This window comes from Pavona decussata, unplaced genomic scaffold, assembly GCF_977016875.1.
Source record: "Pavona decussata unplaced genomic scaffold, jaPavDecu1.1 SCAFFOLD_114, whole genome shotgun sequence".
Taxonomy (NCBI): Eukaryota; Metazoa; Cnidaria; class Anthozoa; order Scleractinia; family Agariciidae; genus Pavona; species Pavona decussata.
In genome coordinates, this window is record NW_028145528.1 from 2,566,991 (window position 1) to 2,580,726 (window position 13,736).

Genomic DNA, 13,736 nt, shown 5'->3' on the forward strand with positions numbered 1-13,736 from the left:
ATGCGCATGCGTGGCATTAAATTAGCTTTCTCAGCCAAGAAGAAAAGCCCGCAAAAAGGCTTATCTCTTCGTGAACTCACTTTCTTTGTTCGGTGATAAATGAAGAAGGATTCACAGATGAAAAACTGAGTTATTTTAAGAACAAAACTCACCTTTGTGATCCATTTAGTATAAAATCGAGGGATCAATAGTATTTGCTTACCACAACCCTAGCGCACGCTCAATAGCATCATAAACAGAATCTGTAACGCGCGCGCAAACTGTGTTCGGCCACCTTAATTCTAACAAATACCATCAATTGTTTCACTACGTCTTCGCCCCACTACAAATAATTCAACCATGTTGAACTAATTTTTCGCCGTTTCAGAGCGTAGCTATGGACAATGTAGAAGCGCGATTTGTCTAGTATCAAACACGGCCATGAATTGAACTATTAAATACAAAATAGGTTTTGAAAACCCGAGGGGAACCTCTTATGATACAATTACTAAGTACGTTATCAACATGACTGCCCAGTGTGTGGCTCACTATTCTTTCTGTCCCCCGGCTTTGTAGTTTCTCCAAGAGGAACTATTAGAAAGTATCATGGTAGTAATTTTAGTATTTTGGTAATAATTTTTAGTACTGTATATTTATAGCTTAATTCCATGCAATTCAATGGATGAATTTAACAAAGTATTATACCATTGTTAAAGAAACGCGATGTGATATTTTAAGATTGCCGACTAAATGATAGATGTATTTTTCAGTCATTGACATAGGGATACTGGGAAAAAGGACATTCGAGTTCCCCCGCGTATGCCTGTGTCACGGACTGAAAAATACATCTATTAATATAAAATTACATATTATTTACCTGTGCCCTGTAAAAGGGAAGTTACATGTAAGGTGAGCATGAAGGAAAGAGTAGTACAGGGGTACGAGAGATCGGGACGTCAGAGAGGGGCATGCGGAAAAAGGGTTGAGTACGATAGGGGAGGTAATGAAGGAAGAAAAGAAAGGGGACAAGCTAGAGAGAGTAATAAGAGGATCATTGGAAGGCGGATAGGGTAGGGTGGTTCACCTGGCATAATGAGGATGCGCTCACTCTATTCTAAAAATTATAAGTAGCCAACAGTCTTTGCTTCTTCCAATCCCCTGATTTAATTGCTGGATATTTATTCGAACCGTCCACACACTCAATGATTTCCTCGTGGTCTGGATCAGTAAACAATACCAAGGAACGGCGTGGAATGTTCTGCTTTAGCTGACTCTCTGGAATCATGACCCTATGGACCTGCAATTGATATGTATCATGCTGAGAAACGCACACAAAATTTGTACCAGTGACATGAAAAAGAAAGCACTTAAAAGGTTATCCATCCACCACAGCGTAGTTTAATGTTAAAGATCATTTCACTGCGGTGTAAAGGACCTCTCATGATTTGCAAGTCATGATTCGATGACCATAAGGCAAAGTTGAACGGAATTCGCACAAAAAACGGGCAAATAGTAAAGACTGATTTAACATAAACAATGTGTTGGTCGTGTTCTTAGAGTTAAGTTATTTTACATTGAAAACGACATTAGATATTCTTAAAGCATCAGTTGCCACCTGTTCGTTTCTCAGATGTACAAAAATATTGTGCAAAAAATTTTGAAATGGAAAATACATTCTACATTAAATAAGAACAACCACCAGCCCAACAAAAAGGTCCGTTGACAAAAATTCAAGTCAAGCGTTTATTATAAATTACGTTAACTTTAATACCGTGGATTTGAGTTTGTCGGATGTCCACCTCTGCATCAAGTCTGCAATATTCACCAACACCGTTCCTTTGACAGGCTTGGCGGACACAAACTGGCCGTTCACATTTTCCACCTGAGTAAAAGCATAGGACACCAAATGAGAAATACCAATATCAAAGAACACCAACGACTGTCAAGCAGACGATAAAAGCAGACAATTCGCTGCTTTACAACAGAACTGTGATACAGTTACGACAAAGTACCTTCCCTTGTACACATACTGCTACGACACTAGTCAATAATCAGTGTTAAACACCATCAACCAACTGGCATATCAGGGGATAATGCCTGAGGTTGAAAGATTGATCTGAAAATCATCCACTTTATCCGATTTCATCCGATATACCACCATACCATAGTGACCATTTAATAAGGGTGAAATGCTGAAACTGAAAATCAAAAAAGCCTAAAAAGGTTTCTACCTAACTTTTCTACTCCAAAACTCCGCCAGAAAATTTCTAACCCCAAAAGAACCTCCTCATTTCAACCCAAGAAGGGCCTTAATTTGGATTGGCATCTTCCTGTCATTAAAATATTATACACTTAATGTATGGTCCCGAGGGAAACAGTTAGTTTTGTTTTCCTGAGAGTCCTGATGTTTCCCGAGACGAAGTCGAGGGAAAACAAAACTAACTAGTTTCCCGAGGGACCATACATTAAGTGCTTTGTTATATATTTAGACTTTCCCTTCAACAATCACAGCAAAACAAACAAACAAACAAACAAACAACTGACAGGGCAACAACTGAGGAATTGTATCCCGGTCGGGATACATTTGTATTTGACTAGGGGCATCATAGTGCTAGTTTTGTTGAGTGAAAGTCTAGGTATATAACAATAATATTTATTCAATGAACAGTGTAAAACTCGCGTTTTGATTGGTGTAGCGGGGCTTGTGATAAGAGTATAGATGCACGATTGAAGTCATCGAGTGGTGTGACTGGCGCACGTGATCAGAGTCTAGAGTCCCAGAGTGACTGGTCAACAAAGTTGCGAAAACTGTTTTGGCGAGAAGCGGACAAACAAAAGCAAAGTTTCGAAGGAAAGGAAAACTGCCCGATAAAAAATTGGACAAAGACCGTTAAGAGTGACCTCAACCAGGTTACAAAAGGCTAGAACTTTGTTGTGACGTGGAAAGGAAGGAAATATTTGTCGAAATATGTCGCCGATAGAAAACCGGTAATGGCGAGTATTCGATTACAAACCGCAGTGAAGCGACTTACATGCTGTAATATTTTGGGGTCAGGATTTCCTTCTGGAAAATATTGTTAGCGAAATTCTTTCGATTATACTCTAATTTAGAGGATCACAACTGCATATGTGTAGTAGTCTAAAACTGAGTTTGCTGGAAAGTTTTTGACTCAGCTCAGGAAACGCGATGCACGCTCATGAAATGTGTTGAAATGGCTTGGTTACTGTATAAAACAAATAGATTCCATTTTGCCGTGGGTCTGTACTCTGATAACGCACAGAGGACGTCAAAACGTGGTGAGAGCACCAGTCACACTACTCACCTGCGGTTTGTGGCATACTTCTTTGTTCTCACCACGTTTTGACGTCATCTCACTGTCTTCTGTGCGTTATCAGAGTACAGACGCACGGCAAAATGGAATCTATTTGTTAAACCCTCAGGAGTGCTAGCTGCCCTTCCCCCAGATAAACTTGGGAAAAACTTTCTTGTCAAAAATATGTCACTGAAAAGTTCCAAACACTGAAGAAAAAATTTGCCCAGGGGCAACGGTACAATGTGCAACACTGTAGAAAAGCCAACCAATTAATATTAGGGCTCCTTGACAGGTTGACTGCATTGTGTAAAATATCAAGTGCCTACCTCTAAACCCCCAATGTCATCTTGAAACAGAACTGAGATAGCACCATAGTCTGTATGTTCTCCACACCTTATCTGTCTCGCTTTGACTTTACTCAGGTCTGGTATCTTGGGATAATAGTTGTACCTTAATTGAACTGCACCCTCGGAACTACCCATCTTATTAAAAAATCGTGTGAATGTGTTTGGCTCCTAAAGGCAACAATAAACAGACAAAGATACAACGTAATTGAATTTAAACCTCTCACAAAGGATTTCGGTATCTAAATATGACATTACTAAACCCTGCTTACATGTGTAAGTCATCATCGTCACCCATTAAATCACAATCATCATTATCATTACATCAACATCATTACCATTATCAATATTTGCTCTTACAAAATGGTTATCATAAATAATGATATTGAACTAGGAATATGTATTAGTTCTGAGACCAGAAAATTTGCATCCACCTTCAAATGTTCATATTGGCAAGAAATCTTTCAAAAAGTATGCACTGTCCACTTTAATCAGTACAGCTTTAAAATGATGGGTGAGGCTCCCAATGTTCTTCATACCGTCTTATGACCTGTATTCCATAATGCTACTTTAAAACAATTATTCCATGAGCGTGCGTTGGATATGAGATGATACATAGCAAAGAGGCATGTAGCATCAAGTTGGCTATAATCATCTCCTATCCAACAAGCGCGAGTGGAATAATAATATTGTTTTATTAACAAACAATCAAGAAATATTGCTAGACCTTGCCAGTTTGGCATTGCAAGAACAACCAGAAGGCAATTTAATGGTCACTATTTCTCGGGCAGAGTATAATGGCTTGTATACCATGGCCGCTAAGCCAATCAAATCCCTGGAATTGCATTATACAGTGATCCAGTTTTTAATAATACTCAATATCAAAAGGCTTGTGGCCTGAAGCAGATTTTTAATGCATTGGATGATCCAAAATTGCTCTCAAATTTTGTGTCAATGTTATGCATCCCAAGGGTGGGACTCTCATATGAAAGGGGCGGGGATGCTCGTCAGAAATTTTGAATGAAACCCCTAAAGGAGACCAATCTGGGCGTGGCCCAAGCTCTTTTTTACCCTTAAAAGAGACCATTTTAAAACACAGACAAAAATATATTTTTATATTTTTTCATGTGCAACAATAAACGAGACCTTCACGGCTAAATATAATGGCATTTTGCCCAGAACACCCAATGAGTCCAAAATCCGAAATTGACACCCCTAAGCGAGAGGACAAGCATCCCCGCCCCTTTCATAATAGATTCCCCCTCCCCCCCCCAACCTGCGGTTATGCATCTACTGGGCAAAAACGATCCAGGGCAAAATTATACCACAAATAATCGAAACTGGTTTGGGAACAAAGAACAGAATGCTTATACTGATGCATGTTATGATGTACATTGTAACTGAACCTTACATGTATATTTTACCCACCAATTTAAGCCCAACTGCCATTACAGTGAGAATCCTTAAGGCAAGATCGGTAATCATCTGGTAAAATGAGACCACTGTGTTACGAAAGTGAGGTAGTTCCTTACTGGGCCAGATCTGAAAGAAAACAAGTTGTTTATTAAATGAGGAGATATTACCAGTTTCCAGGACAACATTTGTACAACCAAAAATGCAGGGTCAGATAAGATGTTTTTTTGTTGTTGTTTTTTTGTTTTCGTTATTGTTAAAGTTGTTATTGGGAGAAGCTTAAAGTAAATTCAAGCACTGCCTCTCAAGATGTGTTTTTCGATTGACAGGTTTTTTCAAGTGACAAATGGTCAACTGTTTCATTTATGCAGCTGTTGAAATTCAACCTGTTTCATTGATTGTTTCATTGATTGTATTATGTAGTATGTGCTTACAAAATCTCCATCCAAGCATTCAACATCAAAGGACTCTTTCAAGTCTCCAGGTCTATCTGGGCTTGTGCTGCAAACATAAATTTGTAAACTAAGAAAATTGAATTCAAAAGCCTTATATTGCACATTTCTGAGAGAAAAAATCTTTAGCCATTTTTTTTACTGCACCTTTCAATAAGATTTGAACTCAGAACTTTAAAATCTAATACTATTGATTATGTGTATGATGAAATTTTGACAGCCAATTAAACTCACAATAATTTTTGCATCAATGAACAGGCTTTGAAAAACAGATACCAACAAAGCAGAATGAGACCCACTAATCTCTAGTGCACAAGCATGACAGTTTGAGCCCTCTGAGCCCAACCTGCTTGTTTTCGGACAGGCCTGCTACGAGGATTGACAGTAGCAAAACAATAGGACTCGATGATTGAGCTTTAGCTTTTAGAGATTGACTGTTACATATTGTATTCTCAGGTGCAGTAAATTGAGACACAATTGTAGCTGTGTGCGTGTGTGGGCAGGTGATGTGGGTTAAGGTGGGGGAGGAGTTGTTGGGAGTGTAAATATAAATATTTCTCCAAATCCTGACCTTCTTTCAGAACAAATGCCATCTTCACACCTGACCTACAATATCAATGTACCCTTTCTCAGATCTGAAACTGAGCATAATTGAAGCGATACTGAAGTCACAGATCCATTTTGTAAGGTTCATATTTAAGTTAAACCCTTTTTGAACATTGTTAAGGACGGTGCCCACTAATACCGAAGTATTTTTGTGCAGTTTATGACTATGCAGGAAAAGCAGATCTTGGCATGGGCTATTGGAATCCTAAAAGAAAATTGGGGGTAACCATGCATTTTTCAGAGATAACTAAACAATAATATCTCTAAAAAGCGCCAAAATATAAAGCAATGTATGGGATTTTTTCCTAACTTGAAGATTAATTATCTCTGAAAAATACCCGGTTACCCCCAATTTTCTTTTGGGATACCAAAAGCATTTGCTAAGTTCTGCTTTCTCCGTATAGTTTTGAACCGTGCAAAAATATTCCTGTATTAGTTGGCACCACCCATAGGAAACCCGAGTATCTCAAGATAAGCAGAACGTATTCACAGTAACAATAGTAGGCACCGTCCTTAATTGTTGTTGTTTTGTGTTTTTGTGTTTTGGGGCTTTGGATTTGAAACTTTTGAAATACCACCTGGCCCATTTCCAAAATAGCCAATTTTACAGTGAAAATGTCTATTTCCAGTTTGACAAGACACTAAAAAGTTAGATCATACCTTTCTCTTTCCACTGCATCCCATCCATTGGGTGATGTGATGCTTATTTTGGCATACTTGGCTTTTACTTCAGGGCTCAAGTTAAAAAACTGATCATATGTTTCAAACACGGAGTCAACCTGCAAAACAGTACAGAAAACATTCCAAATACCTTTTAAGCATATTTGTATAATTTGCAGCTAATAGTATTATAAAGGTGTCGAGATACTGTAAATTGAATTTTTTTGGTAATTATACGCAATGCTTAAAAAACACAACTGGTGAGGATGAAAATATTATTTTGTACAATACACAGGGCTGTCATTAAGAGGCGGTGGCCAAGAATTTCCCCTGGTTACTAAGAACGTGGCCCCCGGCTATTTTTCCTATGAAAATAGCCGGGGGAAGAAAGAAGAAAAAAAGAAGAAAAATAAAACCAAAAGAAATTCCTAGCTGTTTGATTCCCCGCCTACTTGTTGTATTTATCCAGCAACTTGAAATCTTAGTGACAGCCCTGAAAACATAATGAGCCACTATAGGACTTGAAGCGGAGGAGAGGGGACAGTGGCAGATCTAGGAAAGGGGTCCAGGTCCCCACTCAAACAGAACCAGTGATACCATAAGCCACAAAACCCCTCACGGGCACCAGGCCATCATCGCAATCATCATAAACAATCACAATCATCATAAACCTCGTCCACCAACATCATCAACATATACAATCATCAGTTAGACATCATTAGAAATCATCGTGACTTATTAATAATGCATGAACATAATGCTAATTAAGCCATGAATAGAATAACTATTAGCAATTCATGTCTGCGAGAAATTTACTAAAACATACTAGCTAATTATCAGCTCAACGTACTTCAATCATTTTCTACAGGTCATAGTATGCAAGTCATCAATTTCAAAATACTTCCCTTGAGGGTCAACTTTGTACATGCACATTTTTAATTGGAGGAGAGAGTATCGACTGTATTTTATTGGAGGGGGGAGAAGTGTCTCACTTCTTTCCGATAGTACAAGCTTAAAACACTGATCCTGCTGCTACAGGAAATGGTGTTTGAGATTTGCCATTTATTTGCCTTTTTTCCCAACATATTGACAATTAATCCATGGTTTAATGTATGGCAAGGTGACCTCTAGAAACCACCAGGTTTGTAGTATAGTAGTATAGTATAGTGTTGCACTGAGACTGCCACATACTAAGTTCAAGGTATTTTCATTTGGGCCAACACTTCACAATGGATATAGCTTTGGAAATAGGATTATTAAAGTTACACTATTATGTTTTTGTCTTAAAAATTGTTTTTTGTTTCCAGCTATACTAAAATTAATATACTGCAGCTCCTTTAAATAACATATACACACTGTCACTTGAACTTTAAAACCCAAAATCAAATCAACAATTTTTTTTAATAACCGTTAATCATAAATTGGAGCAGGAGAAGTGGAAGCTATAGGGAGGGGGGAGCATACATGTAACTCAGTCGCTGTAATGTGTGTTGTTTGTCAGACTCACAAACACCACAATGGCTGCAGCAACTTGCCTATAAATACAGCACCATAGGAAAAAACAAGCTGTGACTCTAGAGAGTTTGACAGTAATGGAGTCATAGAAAGATGTTGTTACTTGTTTTGCTCACATTTTAATTGCTACATTTCTCAACAACATTTCAGCATGACATCATACTGGACGTCACCTAGAGTGCTGCCAGATTGACTGAGCGAAACCCAGGGGTTTGGGGTAGCTTAAGCCAACACAAGAAATAGCAAAGAAAAATAATGGATATTACTAGGGGAGGGCTGATGGTAATAATTATTGTGCGACCACCCACTAGGTAATGGTAAAGTTGCACTCAAGCCTAGCCAAATGGCCCCCAAGGCTGGGCTTAACACAGTTTCCGTAACATGACACCAACTAGTCCGAGTATTGCTACTACCCTCTGCATGGGATACTACACTCGTACTGGACAAAACTCGTTAAGAAAATCAAACACTATTACTGTTCCTCCCTTCTGAATTCTACCACAGTTACCTCTCCCTCGCCCCTCCCCCTATCCAATGTTGATTTGGGGAGTGCTGATTGCTAGGAAACTGTTTGTGACCCAGAAAATAACATTGAGTTGGGGGAGTAGGGGTTGAGATATGGTTACGTTTGCTTGTTAACTACTAAAACTGCTTGAGAAGGAAAATTTTCTTAACTGTTTTGTCCACAAAAAAGTATTGCAGTCCATTGCAGGGGTACCCCCAGCAGTATCTTCGGAACCCAATTGATACACCTGGAGAGACAATAATTGTCGGGCAAAGTTTCTTCTCTAAAGAAATAACAGCCATGCAGGGAGCAGTTAACCTAGCCTCGATTACCACCAACCCTCCAGTTAGAAATAAGTGAACATCTGTCATTATTTAGGATGGTTTAAAAACTATATTGTAATGTTTTCTGTTGTAGGTAATGCTTTCCCCTGCATGATACAGGGCTTCTGATATTTCACATGGTCGCGGAGCCGCAAAATTCAGGTATATCTGCGGAATCCTGCAAAATTCCAAAAAAAACGCGTAATACCGCGACATTTGTTAAAAATCCTACCAAATACATGTCGGTACAACATATTTGAAACTTATCTTGGCTACTGGGGCTGTTTACTTTCCATAAATACAAATTTATCTTGAAATTTCGTCACTGCCTCGAGTAAACATAATGTACCATAACTACCAGGGCCCAGTTGCTCGAAGCATGGTTAGCGCTAACCCGGGTTAAATACCATGACAACCTATGCGTTTTAATACCTCTTAACCAATGGTTAGCGCTAACCATGCTTCCAGCAACTCAGCCCAGGCGTTCTTAGATTAATCAGAGATAATTAAAGCTCAGTCAATACGGGAAAAAACGCCATACCTTACTTTGCATTTTACTACTTTTTTACCGATTATTGTTGCTTGATTATTTCTGAAAAATGCGTGGTTACCCCCAATTTTATTTTTGGATTCCAACAGCCCTTATATTGCTAAAATCACAGTGGTAAAATACTTCTGCATTATTAGGCACCGTCCTTAAACGCGCTGCAAAAGATGTCGCGCGCGTTCCTTGCAGTATCCGACATTGTACAGGGGGAAAGGCAGTGGAAAGGGAGCGCGTGATCGAACAAACTATGACAGTCGTTGCAGGTTTGCTTACCGTCTCCTGTGGAATTCCATGGTTCTTTAGATAAACAAATCCAATCGTGCTGAAAGCTTGAAATACTTGATCGGCAAGAATCTTGACAGCTTCGAAGCTTTCTTTCAAAGGATCTTCATGTTCAAGGCTCATTGCATTGAAATCCACAATTGGAATCTCCATCCCTAGGTCACAAGGTTGCAGATCTGCAGCCATTTTGAATGAATTGCCAAGTATAAATGTAGCCGGCCGGATGTACTGTAGATGTAAAATATTTACGTTACTCGTAGAACGAGTCAAGTTCGAGCCCGAGTCAAGTTCACGTGCCAAGTTCGAGTCAGGGCCAACTTTTATTTTTCTGTTTTTTCCTTCTTCTTGTGTCTTCTGGTTGTTTAAGACTTATATGCTCTCGCTCTTTTATGTAATGATGTGATGACGTACGAAAGCTGAGGAGGGACTTCCGACGTCCGTCTTCCGAATTCCGACTGACTTTCCAATACTTATCCTGGGATCTCCATCATGGTACGGTAAAGTAAATAGCTGACCTTGTCCCTTTTTTATTTCGGTGGGCAAGTTTTGCTTTGACTACACAGGTTGCTGCCAACCTCGTTCCCAGGGAAAAGCCCTGGGAACGAGGTTGAGGTTGTTACATCTGGAAGAAGAAGCTTTGGCGAAAGTAGTGGAAATCAACGAATAGAAGCCTGGCGGTCAAAGTTACGAGAGGGAGGAGGGGGTTGGTGGGCAAATCTCTTCAAGGCTCTACGTGATGCTGGAAGTCCTAAGGCAGAAGTCGGAAGTCGGAAGTCAGAGGTCGGAAGTCAGAAGTCGGAAGTCCGAAGTCCGAAGTCCGAAGTCCGAAGTCCGAAGTCCGAAGTCCGAAGTCCGAAGTTCGAAGTCCGAAATCGGAAGTCGGAAGTCCGAAGTCGGATCGGAAGTCGGAAGTCCCTCCTCGGGTTTCGTACAGAAAAAATAACTTTCAGGTTTGCAACATTTTTCGTTATCGATCGCTAGAGCCATTACCGCTGTGACTCGCTGCTACTGTGGAAAGATATACAACATCCGTTAGTGTTCATAAATTTCCAAGGAAGATTATAACCTGTAGCAGCTTACACCTGAAGCAGAGATCCCATTTTCACGACCGAGAAAACAGACGGTGATGAAGTATAACTATTACTAATCTCATACCCAGCCCGAACCGACTGAGATCAGGGTACGAGATTAACCTATTACCTGCCTCACTCAAGCGCCATTTTGTTGCGTCACGGGATTCCCAGGATAACATTCGCGGGCAAATGTAGACTGCCATAGGAATGTATAATTTTCCCAACACATGGGTTTCAGAAGGCATAGTGACTGAAGCTTTAGTCACCAACAAGATTGGACAAACCCTTTCAGGGAAATTATAGATGGCGAGAATCAATGAGAACTGCGGTTCATAATTTGCTACTGAACAATGAATTCTCGTGTTCGCTTTGACAATAATACATGTATCTCGTTCGTGTTTTATGCTTCGAACATCAGTTGGCGCATCATTATGAAAGCAAGAATCACAATCACTGCCTTTGATAAAGACAAAAACAAAGCAAAAGGAGAAAGAAAACAGAAGAAATGGAACCTGACTCGAACTTGACTCGGGCTCGAACTTGACTCGTTCAACGAGCAAACTCGAATAATAGTAGTCTCCTTCGCGGCCGCTCATGGGCACCCAACAAACTTTTTTTACAAGTTAGCCAATCAGGATACGCGAATTTCATTAACGGTCACGCCTCCTTGCAAAGTCCAACAGGCAAGTGACGCAACAACGAATTATTGAAAACATGTCGTTTTGTATTTTATGGCTAACTTGTGAAAAAAAAAAAGTTCGTTGGGTGGCCACGGTAAAGCGCGTCGCACTGTAAAATTTACAACAATCAGGAATATACAGCATGAATATGGCAGGTTTAAGGTTAGTAATACACTAGCTTATCTCGATAACCTGCTTGTAATTCACTTTGGTTTAAATAGATTAAAATACTGTGAAGCCAGCGGATAAGTCACACTCTTTGACGCTTTAAAAATTGGAGTTTTGGGTTCTCTTTGAGAAATCTCCAAACGCGTCCGCGAACTCTGATATGAAAGACTGCAGTCCAGACATTTCCCTCGCCAGACTCAAAAGCTGTTGTCTGTGAAAAAATTATCTGAAGTAGCTATTATGAACACAAACCAGGAAAAAAAATACCATTTAAAGGTGCGAAAGATTAACCATGTACTCGCGTTGGTAGACGCAAACGTCTTACCTTTTCAAAGATACCATTTTTCTTAGGACTTCCGTACATTTTCACTTCGAACTCGGCCTGTGTGTGATTTAGCTGCCAGAGTTTACGGTAGCTTCCTCATTCATTCAAATAAATAAACATTGACACTTTTGGTGGCAACACAGATAGTTCATGACCTTAAAACCCAAGCCAAATGGCCAAAAGGAGTGGCAACTAATAACAAATTTAGAATTGGTAACATGGGTACACGGCAGTTTTGTGGTGGATGACCAAACAAACCTGCAAGGATCGAATATGTCAATGACCGGCCATAGCAGTTTTGTACGCAACTTTGAATAGAGACTTTAAGCATCGACGACGGGAACGGCAACGGCGACGTGAGATTGTGAGGGAAAACCCAAATGTCACATTGCGCATGTCTGGCGGGAAATATCCAGACGTTCTGTTCCGGGGCCCGACGTGAGAAAGCTTCGTTTGGCGTTGCCCGAAAACGTGAGAACATTTCACATATTTTACCTTCGTTTCGCCCCGAAAAAATGATATTTTTAATATCGCTTGGCACTTAAGGATACTGCAGGTAAAGTACGCGTTGAGTTTTTGTTTTATTTTTTCGGAAACTATAATAACTTCATCAGTCGGCTGTTTCAAAACAGAAAGCTAGTGACGATGCCTGCAAAATTAGAAATGACTTGCGAGTCTGACACTAATCATCGATGTTTCTCTCTAACATCAGTGTAACATTACTTTTTCTTATTCAAAACAAGACACACTAGAACTTTTAATTTACATTTAAGCTGGAGAAAAATAAACAGTCTATGTTGCTCAAAATAGCATCCAAACCACAAACCACTGTGTCCTCGTAGTTTTCAGTTCAAATTTTTAGATGTAAAGATAACGAAATTCTCACGCGTGCTCGCACTGCTAAAGTGTTTCTTGAAATCCCAGCCTTCGATGCAGAACATTTGAAGTAAACTAATGTTAATCTAGTCGCTATTTCTAGTTACATCGGTGATTTTTATTACGATCTAAAAATATATCAAATGGTCTGAATTGTTTACATCGGAGAACTGCAACTCCGACAAACACGTTCTCGTTAATAGCAGTAAAAATTCTCCATCGGTTATTTCATTATTAAAATCGATTTCTGACTTCTTTTAACGAAAACTTGATGGGTGCTTTCAATTCGACGAAATTTTCGAAAATTTCGGGTGGGAATCGAACGGAACAGCATCTTTTCCGGAAAAGATTTTCGACAATTTAGGACAACCTTTTCAGCTGTTCCCGAAAAGTGGAAACCGACCGAGAATAAGCCCGTTCCATTCGAGACCGAAATTTCCGAAAATTCAAATCGAAAATTTTTGGTGAATGGAAAGCGCCCATCCTATTTAACCTCTTCGAGGGAAGCTGTCGTCGTATTGCGCCTGCTTAACTGTTTCCAATTTCGCGACGCAACCGCGTCCTCTCCTCAGTCTTTCCTCGGTTTTTCCGTCGCCGTTGCCGTTCCCGTCGTCGATGCTTAAAGTCTCTAATAACTGAATGGCAACCGCATTTATGTATGCAACTTAAGTAGT

The 13,736-nt window shown here is 39.7% G+C and overlaps 2 protein-coding genes across 4 annotated transcripts in view; one reads left to right on the top strand and one right to left on the bottom strand.

Moving 5' to 3' along the window:
* LOC146470186 (adenosine receptor A2b-like) overlaps nucleotides 1-13,736 on the top strand; it is a 117,170-nt gene that overhangs the window by 6,455 nt on the left and 96,979 nt on the right. The window lies entirely within an intron of this gene.
* On the bottom strand, nucleotides 13-10,487 carry LOC146470187 (uncharacterized). 2 transcript variants are annotated; one of them, XM_085122303.1, is made up of 7 exons: nucleotides 9,932-10,483; nucleotides 6,769-6,887; nucleotides 5,485-5,551; nucleotides 5,066-5,179; nucleotides 3,620-3,808; nucleotides 1,751-1,861; nucleotides 13-1,276 (listed from the first exon to the last, which is right to left on the bottom strand). In XM_085122303.1, exons 1-7 carry the CDS (start codon nucleotides 10,124-10,126, stop codon nucleotides 1,094-1,096), a joined length of 978 nt encoding a protein of 325 aa, XP_084978429.1. In that variant the 5' UTR covers nucleotides 10,127-10,483; the 3' UTR covers nucleotides 13-1,093. The 2 variants fall into 2 exon arrangements, 1 of the variants encoding a protein (XP_084978429.1); XR_014867063.1 differs by having other exon boundaries at nucleotides 1,143-1,276; nucleotides 1,660-1,861; nucleotides 9,932-10,487.